General features: G+C 39.3%; 1 protein-coding gene across 2 annotated transcripts in view; it reads right to left on the reverse strand.

Moving 5' to 3' along the window:
- Nucleotides 1–17,369, reverse strand: part of Unc13c (unc-13 homolog C) — a 401,427-nt gene that overhangs the window by 300,374 nt on the left and 83,684 nt on the right. For both annotated transcript variants that reach the window (XM_035444481.1, XM_035444480.1), the window contains exons 2-3: nt 15,243–15,265; nt 14,620–14,684 (exon numbers count right to left, since the gene is read on the reverse strand). In XM_035444481.1, coding sequence (XP_035300372.1) covers nt 14,620–14,684; nt 15,243–15,265 — 88 coding nt within the window. The remainder of the gene's footprint in view (nt 1–14,619; nt 14,685–15,242; nt 15,266–17,369) is intronic.

The raw sequence follows: 17,369 nt of genomic DNA on the forward strand, positions 1-17,369 counted from the left end.
ATTTACATACCATGAATCTAAAGTTATCCTAAGGGTTGACTTGACAGCTTGTCACAGTCTCTATGACATAATCACCTGCCTTGTTCCTGATCTAAACAAGTGTGTAGTATTAGGAGGGTGTAGTGATGTCCTTATTTCTGCCCTCTAGTTTAGGTTACTAAGCTTTATGCCATTTTCCTGTAGCTACAACTCCCGTGGAACTGAATCTCAAATCACTAACATTTCACCTATGATTTAGGCTGACAGCCCTAGTCATCCATCCAAAATTTCTAATTGACAATCATTTCCTATTATTCTCAAACCTAGCATGATGAAAGTTGGGGACATTGTCCAACACTCTGTTTCAATAATATCGCAAAAATTTACAATTGTTGAGTTTTCAAACCATAACAAAGTCCCTGTTTCCACCTCACACTTCATGCCACAGAGATTAACATTTTCAAACCATTGTTTATTTCTTTGCTGGCTTCATCCAGTAGAAAATTTAGAAAACTGTAATGTTCTCAAAGGGAAGAAGGCATTTGCCCATGCAGTGATACCTGAAGAACAGTGGAGGTCACCAGGATACTGCTTTCCCACAATACAATAATACCCAAGGGAATGTGACACTACCAGGATCATATGTCTCCTCAATACAATGGTAGTTAAATGTAGGTGGAGGAAACTAGGATCTTGTTTTCCTACAATGCAATGATATTTAACAGAAGATGGAGGCTACCTGGGTTCTGCATTCCCAGAGTATAGTAACGGTCAAGAGAAAACTCTAGAACCCCACTGCCACAGTGGTGAGATAATAATCCTTCAGGTATTTAGATTAAGGACTAAGTAAAGCAAGTTTAAAAATCACAGCAAAAATAATTCTGCATTGTCAGGTAATTTTTTAGGGATTTCTAATTGGCACCAGGCTATGTTCAAAATCTATCACACCAGTCATGAGCCTTGTACATCTACCGACCAGGACAGGCAGTTCTTATAACCAAGTGATTGCTCCTGGCCAAAGTGTAGCAAGAAAAGCCAATCAATGTATCAAATGCCATTTGACATATATTGCATATATCACCCTCTCAATCACTTTCTTAGCAATACAACAAACACAAGAGGAAGGATGGTTGCACATGTCACGTCACATCTTCTACACGGATCCAAAGTACCTGTTTGATTGGCAGAGCTTTGCACTTGCTGTGCTCTGAACAGACCTGTTGACTTGATGCTAAGTGACACATCATTGTCCTCTCCCATGAGTTTTTCCTTCCTAAGTCTCTCTACATTAACATTAATATTTTGTCAGACTTTTACTATGCTGGTGATATCTGCTTCACTGGTCTAAATAGAGTCTGGATGCTAAAGAAACTCTGATTATCCTATCAACCTGTTTAGTAGAGTTCTATTGTAGCTGTATTGATAGCAAACACAAAGTTGCTAACTATTAGTGCATAACAATTGAGGTGTGTTGTCAGCAGGGGAATGCTCAGGGCAGAATGTAGAAAGATTTTCTGAGCAGTGGGAAGATCTGGGTCTGGCTTTGAAAGTAACAACACAAGTGGCTCAGCCTGATGAAGATGATGAAACAGCATGTTGCCTAGGTTGCAGGTCCCTGTGACAGGTATAAGAGGGCTACAGCAAGGACTGACAATTATGGCCAAAGGACATGTACCCGGCAGGTAGGGAGGGACCCAGACTAGGAGACTACTCTTTCAAGTTTGAGTCAATGCACTTTCATCAAGAAGAGAGGCTGCATAGGGGAAGTGTGTTGTTCAATTTTACTCTCTTCTGGGAGGGTCTAGTGAGCTAGATGCTTCTCAGAGGAACAACCTAGTTGCCTCAACTGGGGCAACCAGATACTCCAAGATCATCCAGGGTGGGCAGTAATCTGTTTGCTCAGGATTTTTCCAGTTTGGTGCATAGGATTCTGCATCTTGGAAAATCCCTCTATTGTATCCAGAAAACTCTACCTCTGATCATCATGAACAAAATTGTACATTTTTGGCACGCTATCATAAAACTATCTCCCCAACCAATGGATGCTGGATAGGAAGCTGGTACACAGTAAGTGATTCTGTGAATATAGTATAATGTAATGTGACTGAAATTTACTGTCCATGGTTTTCAAATCAGGCAGTGAGACTGAGATTCTGTGGTGTTGGCTTTGAATTTACCTATTACAAGTATCTGTCCTGCAGCCATCTTTATTTGTATGGATGTGTTATATTGTTATGGTGTCACCTTTCTGAACAGATTTGTACTTGGATTGTTCCAACAGTGATGGTTTGTACATACCTCAGGCTCTGGCCTTTCCTACCTGGCACTGTCAAATACAACATCAAGATAATGAGCTGGAGGTACAGTGATGCTTATCATGGCTGGCAGAGTTGTGTGAAAGCCCTCAAAGCAAAAGATATGCCAGGCATGCCTGAATGCACCTGCTACAGGAGACTAGTGTCTCTCTAAACATTATGCCTTTCATACTTATGACAGATGACTATGCCCTAGTTGTTAAAACCTATATAATGCTGTGAATATAGGCTCACTGACTTCTCTCTCACTTTCCTCTCCAAGGACTTGTTCAACTGAGACGTTCTCAGTTCAACACCTGAGTCATTGTTTTATAAGGTGTAGGTACTCACTACTTTATATTATTTAGAAACTACTACAATGCATCCTATGTGTAGTAAGACATTCAGATTTGCCACTATCTTTCCAAACTCTTTGTGCAAGGGTATGAAGCAGCCTCACTGTTTGCCAAAATATCCCAAGAAAGTAATACACAGTATAAAACTTAGTATTATGCATAATAGAAGTGATTCAGAAATGATTATAGTTATTTGAAAATTCTATCAATCTGGCATAATAGTGAAGCAATGAAATCCTGCACTCATGTAGTCCAAGTCAAATCTCAGTCTGATATTAAGACATTATTTCAACTTGAGCATGATTGGTGTCTGCATGTCTCAGTTATTTTACTTGTAACATAATTTTTACTTGATTCACAAAATTGTTATGCGAATTAAAGAAATTATGAATGAGACACTGCTCTGTTTTTTAAAACACCATCTAAAATGCCTCTTTGTAACGACCCTGCAATACATCTATGGTTTCCAAATAGTAAAGGTGGCTTCGGAGCAAGCAGTTTCTTCATCTGCTAGTCTTAAATTTGAAATCAATGTGTCTTGAGAATTGCACTGCTATTCCAGCAGCAGGCTGTTAAATATTTAAGAAAGTGTTAGGGATTTAGGAGTTTGCTACTTTAAATGAGGAGTGAAATATTATAAGGCTGTAGAAGCATATTATTTTATGAAATGTGATTATTTTCTAGCTCTGTTGTGTTATTATTGAACAGGCTAGAGAGATGATCTGTTAACCTCCTTCATGGGATATAATGTTTGTTAAATAAGATTGAAAATCATACTACGTATGTGCTTTCTTGGGAAATATAATGATTACTCTAGAGTTATTGATTTCTCCTCATTGATTTTTCTTCCAACATTTTTAAAATTTGGTTATATTCATCGTGACACTTTGGGATGAATCAGGAGGGTTAGGAACTAGGGTATGCATTATAGCTTCCTCTTGTTTTGTGGGATCACACTTGTGTTTTGGCTTGGTCATTGTAGTTGTTTGAATGAGAATGAACCCCATAGACTCATACATTTGAACACTTAATCCCTAGTTAGCGGGACTGTTTGGGTAGATTTAGGAGGTGTGACCTTTTTGAAGAAGGTGTGTCATAGGGGCAGGCTTTGAGCTTCATAAGCCTTCTATCATTTCTATTGTATTTTCTGTCTCCTGTTTGTGAGATGTAAGATCTCAGATGCCTGCTGCCATTTGAAACCATCTTTAAAAAAAAAAAACAATTAGATGCTTCCCTTTATCTTGATCAAGATGTTTTGTCTCTTTCCTCGCTCACCTTCTCTGTTCTTCTCCCAACTCGATCTTCCTGATCCCTCATGTTCTCCTCCCTGGTTCCCTTCTACCCTCCTCTCTCCCTCCTCCCTCCCTGACCCCCCCCCATGTTCCAAATTTACTCAGGAGCTCTTGTCCATTTCCCCTTCTCTAAGGGAACATGTATGTCTCTCTTAGGTTCTCTTTGTTTCCTAGCTTCTTTGGGGTTGTGGATTATAGGCTGGTTATCCTTTGCTTTATATCTAATACCCACTTATGAGTGAGTACATGTCATGTTTGAATTTCTGTGTATGAGTTACGTCACTCAGGATGGTTTCTTCTAGTTCCATCCATTTGCCTGCAAATTTCAAGATTCCATTGTTTTTTACAACTAAGTAGTATTCCATTGTGTACATGAACATATGTACCACATTTTCTTTATCCATTCTTCAGTTGAGGGGCATCTAGGTTGCTTACAGGTTCTGGCTATTACAAATAATGCTGCTATGAACATAGTTGAACAGATGCCCCAGTGGTATGAGTGTGCAACCTTTGGGTATATGCCTAAGAGTGAATACCTTGATAGAGGGAGCCATTATGGGCTTAATGAGAAACCTGTCAAGGGGGAATTTCTCAGGAATCCACAAGGCTGACCCCAACTAAGAATCTAAGCAATAGTGGGGAGGCTGCCTTAAATGCTCTCCCCTATAATGAGATTGATGACTACCTTAAATACTATCCTAGAGCCTTCATCCAGCAGCTTATGGAAGCAGAAGCAAAGATTCACAGCTTAGCACTGGGCCAAACTCCTGTAACCCAGTTGTAGAGAAGGAGGAGTGATGAGCAAAGGGGTCAAGACCATGCTGGGAAAACCCACAGAAACAGCTGACCTGAGCAAGTGGGAGTTCAGGGACTCCAGACTGACAGTTGGGAAACTAGCCACCCTGAACATGGGTGTCAGTTGGAGGGATTGGGCAGTCTATAGGGCCACTGACAGTGGAACCAGTATTTATCCCTTGTGCATGAACTGGCTTTTTGGAGCCCATTCCCTATGGAGAGATATCCTCTCAGTGTAGATACATGGGGAAGGCCCTCAGTCCTGCCACAAATGGTGCAACAGACTTTGATGACTCTCTGTGGGAGGGGATCTAATAGAAGTTGGTAATAGGGAGTAGACTATTGCTTTGAAGAGCTGACCAAGTTGAGGTTTGTTTTTGTTTGTTTGTTTGTTTGTTTGTTTTGAGGAATGTGGAAGATCTTGGGACTTTGGACTAGAAAAGTAGTTGAAGGCTATAAGCATTACTTATATGGGCCATCCTAGTAGGTGCTTGGAAGACAGTAGTGCTGAGAACAATGTAGACTACAGAAATCATCTCAGAAAGTTTCAGAGGGGACAATATTAACAAGTGGGCTAAAGATAATTCTTGTGATATTTTGGTAAACAATGGGGCTGCTTTCTGCCCTTGTCCAAAGAGTTTGCCTGAGGCTAATTTAAAAGGATTAGACTAATTTCTTTGGCAAAGAATATTTCAAGAAAGTCTGATATTGATTCTGTCATGTGGTTATTAGTAATCACTCTAAAGCCGACTACCATTAAAAAGGGAAGTGAGGCAAAAAGAAATACAAAATGTTCGGTTTCAAGAGAAAAAGAACACCAAGAAATTAAATGTTGACTTGTGCTGGAAGAATAAAGGAGGGGCCTTATCTGAATTGGAATAAAGGGAAGGGTACCTTTGGGGCAAGATCCCACCCAACTAGGCTTCCAGCCTGTGGAAGTAAATGCCTAAAGAACATTCTGTAACAAAAACTTGTTGTACCAGACTCCTTCTCAACCTGGCAGTGTCATGTGGCTCTGTCTTTGGAGTCATGGAGACACTGGAGGAAATAGGTTGTAGAATCTTCATTCTCAGTAAAGGAGAGCTGGTAAGGCCAGGAAATGTATGGCAGGGCAGTTCAGGCATGAAGGTCCTGAGAGGGCAAGAGGCCATAGGAGGTCATTTTGTAAAGCTATAAAAGTGGATTCTGTTTTCCTTGTAGACTGCAAGATATTGGCGATGCCAGGACCAGGGATTATCTGACAAAGGAGAGCTGGTGACATGCAATTTAACCATCCCAAGAAACAAGTACATTTTAGACAGCAAAGAGAGAAGGACAGAACCATCTGAGCCCTCTGATGTCAGACATAGAGCTACAGGATTTGAAGATTGCCCTGCAGGGCTTCCATCTTGCTTTGGTCCAGTATTTTATCACTATGTCCCTATTTCTCCATTTTGGAGTATATGTTATATATGCATATATTCTGTGCCATTGAATGTTGGAAGTATTGATTTTTTTATCTTACAGGGGCTTTTAAGATATTGCCTGAAGTCTCAGAAGAGATTTTGGACTTCAAAAATTTTGAGACTGAAAAACTATGGGCACTTTTAAAATTGGACTATGTACATTTTGCATTATGATACTGCCATGAGCCAATGGGGAGTGTAGGGAATGTGATGTGGTGGATTGAATGAGAATGCCTCCCATAAGCTCATATATTTGACTACTTGGTCCCCAGTTGGTAGACCTGTTTGGGATTAGAACATTTATTTGCCTTGTAGATAGAGGTATGTCTCTCATCATCCCAGTGTGCTCTCTGACTCCTGCTTGTGGGATGTGAGCTCTCAGCTGCTGTTCCAGCCATTTGCTACGAAGCCTTTGTTACACAGTCAGGGACACTAAGCCTCGGGAACTGTTAGCCCAATTAAATGTTTTCTTTTATAAATTGCACTGGTCATGGCGTTTTATCACAGTAATAGAGAAGAAACAAATACAGTCATTTTCTAACATGGACCATTATTCTACTCCATATAACAGGTAAAACTTTCTGTAGTTATGCAACTGACACTTTTTTAAGGAGCTTGAATATTGTATTCATGAAGATGGAATTTTCTGATCTTTCATCTAGGAGGTGTTAGAAGATTAAGCTGGATTCTGTGTGATGTATTTAAAAACTCTCAGATTTATTTATGAGTGTGAGGCAAACCAGAGATGGAGGGTTGTGTCTTGAAGTTTTGAATATATAAATGTTCACCAAGGAAGTTGAATACAGAGGAACTTCTGGAAAAAAAATGTGGTGTGTCTAGTAGTAGTTTCCCTCAGCAAACATATTCCCCTCATGGTTACTATCTGATATTTCTCTGGAATAGTATTTGGCTGTGTAGTACAGGTTGGCTGCAAATTTGCAACCCTCCTCCTTTAGCCCACTGAAAGGGTTGACAGAAAAAATTACTATAGCTGCCACTCTCCTGAGATTTCTTAACAATGAATCTAATTCTTTCTAGGATGAACTCTTCCCACAGGCTGCTGTGTTAGGTGGGTCCTTCTATGATGCTCCAGGTCCAAAGAGATAATGGCCTGAATGGATGGAGGGGTAGGTGTGGTGGTTTTTTTATGTTGATCCTGAAGGGAGAAATATCTTTGAATGAGGTCAGGATGGTGAGGTGGAAGAATAAGTTTATGGCCTTAATTTTCTGAGAAAATTTCAGCCCTGTGAGTTGTATGGAATATGGCAGACATCATTGACATTGACATGGTTTTACTAAGCACACAGTTTGGAAAGTCCATGACATAAGTAATCTTGTAAAAATGAGAGTTAACAAGTGTAAATAAAGTTTACAAAGCAGGGGAAAGTGAGATCTTCGTTGGATTTTTATTTGCTTGCTTATTTGAGATAGGATCTTGTGTAGCCCAGGCTAGCCTCAAACTCATTATGTTGCTGAGGGTAACCATGAGCTTCTGACCCTCCTGGGTCAGAATTACCTGGAATACAGGTGTGCACCATATGTCCAGTTCATATTGCACTAGGGAGCAACCTTAAGACTCTGTGTGTGTTAGACAAACGCTCTATCAAATGAGTTACATACCATGTTCCTGGGTGTGTGTTTGACAGTTAGTTACCTAATAAAGAAAAATCAGGCCCTATCTGAGCTAACTAGTGCTGTGAATATTGATTATGGCAGCAGAGTTGAAGCTGATATAGGGAGGAGGATTAAACATAGGCATGGGTCATCCTGTGAGAACCCAGGATCTCAAAACTGTGTTCGTCTTCCTTAAAAATAAAATGGTTCCTTTCATGCAACCAAAGATACTCACAGGTATCATAAGTCATGATGGTAAAAGTTGATTGGTATTTAAGATAAGGTATGTCCACTCTGCAGGAGGACTTCATGGAAGCCAGTGGGCTCTTGCTGTCCTGGTGCACTCAGTGTGTGGCAGAGCCGGGAATTCCTCTTCCCTTACACACACCTTTCAGCTTGCATCTCCACCTCAGCGTAATCATGCTTGGAACTGACTGCTCTGTTTGCTCTGTAACCATTTAATCAAGCTACACTCCTTCAAATGACTATTCAAAATTAGATATTAGTAGGTGCTATATGAGTGAAAAGAAAAAGCAAATTAGAGCCTGGGAGGCTGAATACTGCATTCTTTTCATGAAATAGAGACAGAAATCAGGAAAGCTATTCAAATCCACAAAGGAGGGTCAACATTTCACACTGCAGATGAAGATGAGTTGGTGTGTACATCTGAGTAGGAGAAGACCATGATTAAGGAGACTAATCTTAAATAGCATAGAGATTGAACACAACATGAGCTGGAGAAACAAGCCACAGCTGAGGTCAATGGCAGTGGAAATGGGGGCTAAAAATCGACGTATGATTAAAGTACTGTGCAACAATGAACTGTGAATTTGGTCTCTGTTTCCATCCCAGATAGTTCCTAAAGTTAACAATCTCTAATCCAGTCTTAATCTAAAGCAAACTCTTTGCTCTAGAAGAAAGAAAAGTTCCCAGAAAGCACCTTACTGCAAGTGAGAATTGGCTTTCCTATTTCCCTCTACCATGACCCACTAGTGTGACTGGCACAGATTTTACTATGTGGGGGATATCACTTGGAGACCTGTAAGCAGAGGATGGAAGGATGTGGGGTCAATTGGAGGCTGTTGGAGAAGGGATTTTGGCAGTAGGTACCATCACTGTCTAGGCTTAGGGGAATTTCTTATTCATGAAAGTCATGTCCAATAGCCAGATTTGTGAAATAGGACAAACCAAAAGAAACAATTCTTGGGTGCTAGAAAGAAGACATAATCTGAGAAAAAGCAGCCCCTTTGGGGCCTTGGAAAATCAGAACAAACTCAGCTTCTGTATTAAATGGATAATTTAGAGGCAGGTTAGGAGGGAATCTAATGTAAGAGTAGGGAAGAAACTATGAGGACAATATAGCACTTTAAACTTTATGGAGAAATATCAACACAAAAGCAATGTCAAATTTGTGCCAGGAATACATAAAAATTCACACAGCTGTATGAATACTGTATGCCCCTAACTCAAGTTAGGCCCTATAACAAAAGATAGTTGCAATCAAGGTGAATCATAAAATTTGCAAGTCGTGTGTTCATGGGAACAGTTGAACAGACTTGGAAATCTGGGATATTGTTTTCTTTCCCAATTTGAACCATTTGAAAATGAAGCCAGAATACAATGCTCCACCCCCTCTCTTAGAGTCTCTCAAGCTCTGTTTTCCATTTTTCTTCTTTCCTGATCCTTTTGTGACTCTCTCACCAAAGCCTCTTTCCTCACAAGGATCCAAAATCCTGGTAACAGTGGACAGGAGTCGTAATACATCTGTGAGTAAGGAAACAGAGGCTGACCATTTCAGAACCATGAACCTGCCATCACATGAGCTAAAGAATCAGTGATCTTGAGAAGCATTCTTGGAGAAAGTCTTGGAAGACCGTTGGGGGAAGAGAAAGAGGGGTGGGAATCTCCATTTCTAAACTGTCTTTATCTCTATGCTGTATCATTTTTTAAAAATGACTCTTGATTTTTATGACTTTAAAATCTTCCTATTTCTTTGACTTTCTGACTCTGACCTTGTGCCTTCAACACTTTGACAACAACTTTCCCCTCAATCAGGAAGCACGCTTGATCCTGTCTCATGTGCTTAACACACTTGGAACCACCGTAGGCCTTCGGATGTGCTTCTCCGTTGTAACCATCTCATTAAGACTTTGGGTCTTTAGAACAGGAACCCCTTGAAGTCTGCCTTGGAACATGCCATCATAGATTTTGCCACTTTCTCTACCCTCTTGGTATAAAGGTAAACAATCCTATTACTGGGGTTCGAGACAGCCCAGTTTCTTAGAGGCTGTATTGTAAGAGAGCCTAGGATGGTATATGTCAGATGGTATGAACCACTCTGCCTCTCAGCAGCATCCCTGGAGAGGAACAAGCTGTAGAATTTCTTTAATTCTCCTTCAGACAAGGCTGACACTTTGGGAATAATGAACAGTGAACCACTGAAATGCTCCTGATGCAGTCAAGGAGACTCTGACAACAGGTGGCCAAAGAAGGAGATGCTCCAAAGGGTATCATTCCAATTGAAATGAAGGTTTATATTTGGAGAAGTGTCTCATACCATCTCACCCACAATTACTTGCTCAAGTGGTTTTGTTTTGCAGCAGCTGGGTCCCATGGAAGGTAGATTCAGATACTGATATCTCTTAGAGAGAATTTGATAAGAGCATGGTAGTTTGATGGCAGCCTCCAGCTGCCACATCTCCAGAACCAAAATAGCATCAATCTCCAGGCTGCATTTCTCACAAGCTGCTCCAGCTGAGACTGGACCCATAAAAGCCATGCAGCTGGCCTCTTACCCTAAGCAGGACTCCTCTGGGAGGCAGCCTTCTGCCTGCAGCTCCCTGTGGCTCTGTCTAACGTGTCCTTCTTGTGTTTGGTATCAGGATCCTCACATCTAATCTCCCCTCCTCCCCCTGCCAGCTGCGTTTTCAGATGTTAGAACTGCACTAGGGGCTTTTGTTGCCTACACCTGGCTTCTTACCACTTATCACCCAGACACTCGTCCTAGGCAGCCTCATGATAAACTAACAAAGTTCTGTACACTTTCAGTATGATTGCTTTCTTCATACTTATGACAAAAATTACCCAAACATTATAAAACTACCAAAATGTGAGATTCTATGGACCTCACTGAGATACGTGACTCCTCCAATCTTCTCTCTCAACCTATTTTCCTCTTCACATTTTCACTCTCCTGGTTCCTTTCCCAAAGGCTCTTGGATTCTTCACAGTGGCAAAATAGAATCCAGCTTGGTGAATCCTCTCCGGTTAACACCAAAAAGAATGTATAGAGAGCCGAGCAAAAACCAGAACATGGACTCATTAGCTCTCTGATCTAGTTTCAGGAAGCATGTGCTGCTTTTCATTGATTCTGGAGAAAGCAGGGGAGGATGGATGTAGTCTAGTGGGAACGGATGAGGGGTCTGAGAACAGCAAGTGAGAGTCAAGACAGACAGCATCAAAGAGCAATGTCTCACTGCTCTTGAAGTTGGATTCATCTCAGTTTTCCAGGACAGTAACATGTGATGAAGAGGAATGGCAGTCACACTGCCTGGTATCCGGAAAGATATCAACTGTTTTCAGAAAAGGTAACTCTCCGGTGTTTTTTCCAAAAGGAAATAAGCATTCATGCAGAGACAAATCTCTCTCTCTCTCTCTCTCTCTCTCTCTCTCTCTCTCTCTCTCTCTCCCCTAAAGACTTTTATTTCAAGCATCTTTCACCCCTCTTCAAATAGGCTGAAGTCAGTAGCAACTACATTAAAAAGGTATAAATACAAGCATCAATTATGTCCATAGTGATACAAGCTGTCTCTGTTTCTGCTCACTGTCTCTGTCTCTGTCTCTCTCTCTACACACACACAGGCGCGCGCGCGCACACACACACACACACACACACACACACACACACACACACACACACACACACGGGGGGGGCAGGAGAAATCCATGCTGATTATATATGAGGACCTGATTTATAGCAGTGTGCCCCAGTGTTAATGAGACAGAAACAGGACAGTGCCTGGCCTTGCTGTCCAGCGAGTCTCATGGAGACAGCAAGTTCTGGGCTCAATGAAGGATTTTACCTCAAAAAATAAAGTGGAGAGTACTGGGCATCAACTCCTGACCTCCATGCACTATATCACACACGTGCACATACACATACATACACACACATACATATTAAACTCATACCCCTCACACACGTTAATTTATATATAACACATATAATAAAAATATGAGTGCAGACCTCTGTTGCTGTCACAATGATAAAGATGCATGTTCCAACATGAGTTACGGGATCAAGGTGTTTGTGAAATGACGGGCACCATAACAGGTGGAGATGCCCATGTCCTAGTATCATGGCACCATGCCATATCACATCTTCACACTTTAGCTAGAATTCAGCTTGAATTATATTTGAAATTGACTCTCTTATTTAATTTTCTGTATGTTTTTCATAAACATAGAAATAGCTTTTATAGGATAGTGAAGAACTCAGTTGTATATTAACGTTATATATTACCCATAAGCTTCCCTAGTGCTCTGACATTAGAAATGTGAGTCATTCATCACATATTTAAGGGCACAATAGGACCCTCTGAGAATGTTTAAAGCATCATCTTGATTACATGATTGATGTGGGAAGACCTGCTCACTGTGGGCAGCACCATTCCCTAGGCTTGAGATCCTGGACTGAATAAAATGGAGAAAGCCATCTAACCACTAGTGTGTCTGCACTCATGGTCTCTGCTTCCCTGTGGATGCAGTGTGTTGGACCAGCTGTTAGCTCCTGCTGCTGTGACTCCTCCACAGTGATGGACTGTAACCCAGCACTAAGAATGAAATTAAACACTTTCTCCCGTAATTACTTTTTTCTTCAGGATATTTAATCACAGCAACAGGTAAAAGCTAAGATATATACATAACAAAATGCCTATTCATCATGTTTATTGGGGGAATTAAAGTAAAAGTATATATATATATATATATATATATATATATTATATTACTTTTACTTTTAAAGTAAATATATATATATATATATATTTATAAGAAGTTTAAGCTTGAAACCTCAGTTTAAAGTAATTAACCTGTGAATGTATTTAACAAAAGAAATCAGTTGAAGAAACATGAGTATTATAAAACAACAGACTATGAAAACCTATACCTTAAAAACCTTCAAAGTCTGTATAAAAGTTTTGCTTCTATTTATTTTGTAGACAAATATATTAAAAATTCAACATATATAACACCTACCTAATATATGCTCAGAAGTATATAAACATATGCATGCATGTATATAGTTACAAAAGTTATGTCTAAATTTTAGGTCAAACATTGCACTTGAAAATCTAACTATACATGTGCAATGAACATAACAGCACACATGCCTGTATGGATGGGGGAAATTTTACACGGCCTCACCCCTCAATGAAGAGGCACAGGCAGTCAGTGGCTACCGAGAGAGGGAGTTTTCTCTAGGGATGAGCCCTCTGAGAGGTGATCCAATCCTCAGTGGTCAGCCCTAAGCACATATACATATGAGCAACACTAAATGAACTTAATTATTGAGTCCACGAGAAGAGTGGTGAATTTGAGAGGGAATTGGGGGAGGTACAGGAAGAGTTGGAGGCAGAGAGAGGTGAAAATGATATAAATACAGTATGCATGCATGAACTTCTCCAAAAAATTAAATTAAAAAAAGAATATTTTACAGGGGAAAAATCTAACTAATATGTTTGTTACAGAACATTTATGATAATAGCACCTAAAGCAATTTTGAGACTACTCCAGGAGAAATCATTACTACAGTTATATACATGATTTCAAATACATGCCTTATCTACAATTAATGAAGTATAAAGTTTTGTAAGGCACATGGCTACACGAAAAAGAGAAAACTACAAGCTGCAAGGTGAGCATGTAAACTTTTGAATTCAATCATTTGGGTTTAAATATTGACATTGCCATTTTCTCCATTAAGGAAAACCTCAGGTGCTTTTCACATTGACATCCTCACTTGTAAAATGAATGTCAGAATATTACTTACCCCCTTCCCCCAGGTCACTGTGGGGGTTAAACCAGTTATAAGTGAACCAGTCACAAATGAAGCAATTCTAACAGTTCAGTACAAGGCAACATTTACTTGGTACTTATTCACTCATACATAGAAGATCTAGCATGTTAAAATCTGAAATGATGACAATACCAAAGTACTGATATTCCAGAAGGCACATGCACAGGAAAAGAGCAGAGAACACATAAATAGAGTGATGCCCAGAGGAAATTGGGGGCTTCAGAGAGGACAATTCTTATTTGGGCATTTGTTATTTTTAGGATTAAATGTTAGACACTTGCTAGCTCCATTCATGCAATCCTATGTTGTATGAAAAATAATGGTTATATCCACTGAGTTAATGATATATAAAAATATTCATGCATAGGTAACATGCAAAGAAGCAGAAAAAATGCTGCTCAGATGTCAGCAGCATATGATAGCATGGCTGTGTTTATGAATGAAATAGTGTTGGGATCTAAAGTGGTGTGGCAATATCAACTCTCTCCTTCATGCATATGTCCACATGGAATTACACATATAGGTGAGAACTTCTTGCCATGAACTTGCAGTGTACTGTTAATTAAGAAAGCTACTATTAAAATGTAGCTGATAGTTAAAAGCCAAACTACTAAACTGTTTAAAAAAACAAAACAACAAAAAACAGTAAGGCTGACCATACCACCAACATCATCATGCAGACAGACACCTTGCCATCAAAATTCTACATTGGGAAGAAAGCTAAGTGCTATTGGTTCGTGAAATGAGTAAGAGAGATTCAGTACTTACCCACCGAACACCTGGAGTGCGGAGAATTTGGAAGCATCCAAATCATTGCCACTTACTATTCGAGCCTTAAATGAATCACAAGAAAACAAAACAAACAGGTGTTTAGCATAGTACATCTACAAGTTGCAGACTGGGGGGACACAGGCCGACTGCACTACACACGGAGCACCTACGATGATTAATGCTAAGCAGGGTCAGCTCCAAGTCAAAGCTGCGTTTTGTGTGGGGAGGTTTGGAAATTAGCTGCATTTAAACAAAAGCACTGGAAATGCATCATATTCCAAGTACTCTGCTGCCCTTAAAACTTGATAGTTGCAGGGGAGACCATGAATCAGCCAGGAAATCCTGGACTTGGCCAGACTTGAGAACAGATGCCATGTTTGACCGTAGCAGACCCCTGGGTGGGCGAATATAAGCTAAATAAGCGCAGCTGGCAAGGTGTAACCCCTTCGTAAATGCGACACACTGGGGGACACTTAAAGGACAAAGAATGGAAAGCCGGGAAGACATGCATTTTCCACAACTCAGCAGAGAAACCAAAACAGGGCTAACAGGTCACAAACAAACAAGTACAAAAGACAAGATCCGTCGGGAGGGAAGAAAAAAAAAGTATGATTAAAAACCTTTTCATCCACAGAGCTGCTATCTGGAAGAGAATTGGGAGAAGAAGGGATAAATGTTAGATGGAGTTTTCCAGAAACTATTGAACATACACACGAATAGAGTCATTGAAACTATTAAAAACTATAAAAGAACCATTCCAAGGCTGAACCCCAAGGGAATGAGGGATCACTGAATCTCATAGGATAAAGAGCCAGAATTCTGACAAAACAGTAAGACTCAACAAGGGTGAATTCTAGATACAATAAAAGGAAATGTGTCTTACAAAGAGGATAGTTGAAGAATCAGAGGCTCACCTCCCCTTTTAAATATAAATGAACCTCAGTAAGAAAATGTCCCCAAAGTCACCAGCTTAACAACCATCACTCCTGCTGACAGTCTGAAATATGTTCATTTTTTTTCCACTGGTTAAGTAGAGATTGATTGCTATAACTAAATATTTTACCTAGATTTTATAGCAACTCAGGACTGTCTTTAAATATAAGACAAAATTAAATATTTTAATAAGTAATAAAATATAAAGCTTATTTGGGCATAAACATTTTTAGAAACTGCATAAAATATAGTCAAGAAAGTTAAATATTTTTTAAAAGAATAACACATCCTGTCCAAAGTGGTTTTAATCCCACAGATGACTCAAAATCATGGGATGACTAAGGTAATGTGTCACATCAATTGATCAAGTGTTTATTAGTCAGACAATGTGCACAGGACTTTAATAAGAACTAACGGTTATTTGCTAAAAGTTCCTAATCATTCTTAGAAACCACTTTAAAGTGGGATTGGACTGTGTCTTGCTTTAAGTTTAATATTACTAAAATTATTTATTTATGATGGAGATATTAGTCCAACTCCATCATCAAGCACAGAACCTTGCTATCATTTTAGCTTATCTCTAGATGTTCTGGCCAATAGATATCAAAACACATAAATAAATAAATAAATAAATAAATAAATAACATATATATTAGAAATTGAGGTACAGAATTGTTATTATTTTCAGGATTTATAATGTTATGGCTGCCTAACAAAGTAAAACAGAATCACTGGGAAAATTCAAGCATTAATAAAAGAAAAAAGAAATCTACTATCTAGTGAATAAATAAATAAAATAGAGTTAAAACCTACATAATACCAATAGTTGTATTTGAAAAATAAATCAAAAGATCAGATTTAAATATTTGATGTTTTGAATGTATAATTTATACTATATGTTCTCCACAGATATCTGTCTTCCATGTCAACTATCCAATGGAATGAGTCACCTTCCAAGGTCATCACTACTGTGCTGCTGTTAATCTGGTCCATTCACTGTTCATTCATTCATTCATTTGTTCATTCAACTCACATTTACTATTAATGGACCCTTTTGTTCTTCTTGATGCTTTTCTTATCTTTCTATTACATCCCTACTTCACAAAACCTTTTTAAAGTGTAGATGTGATCAGTTTCACACACACACACACACACACACACACACACACACACACACACACACTTTTCACAACCCATCAGTGATACTCAGTCTACATGTAACAGTTTTATTCCAAGTCACTGAAGTTTTCTGACTCTTTTGTCTTCTACAAGTTAATATTCAGACATAAAGCACACAAGTCCCATTCCATGTCATAGTCTTTGAAACCTTTGCTTCCTCCTTCCTCAAATCACACTCCCTCCTCATACAGACAACAACTTGCTGTTCTTCCAAACCTGTCTGAAATAAATTCTGAATTCTTGAAACATTTCATTCACCCAGGGTAAAATTATAGGCATTTGAGAGCCTTCTGACACGGGTTATGAGAACCACATTCTGGTCCCTCTGTAAGAGCAACAAATGCTTTTAATTGCTTGGCCATCACTCTAGTCCCCATCTTTGACTTTGTAAAGGGAAAATTCAGGTGATCTATGAAATATTAAAAATGTATCAAACTCGAAAAAGTATAATCATGGAAAAGTAATAGGTGAGAAGATGAATGAGATACCAATAAACCCACATAACCTGATATGGAAGAATCAATGACTAAAAAGGGACTCGTTTTCATAAGAAGAATCACAAGCAGGTGAATGGTATTCAACAATACAGTATGTATCTATAATATTTATTTTATCTTCATACATATTCCACAAAG

The sequence above is a fragment of the Cricetulus griseus genome, chromosome 4 (genome assembly GCF_003668045.3).
Source record: "Cricetulus griseus strain 17A/GY chromosome 4, alternate assembly CriGri-PICRH-1.0, whole genome shotgun sequence".
In the NCBI taxonomy this organism is placed as follows: Eukaryota; Metazoa; Chordata; class Mammalia; order Rodentia; family Cricetidae; genus Cricetulus; species Cricetulus griseus.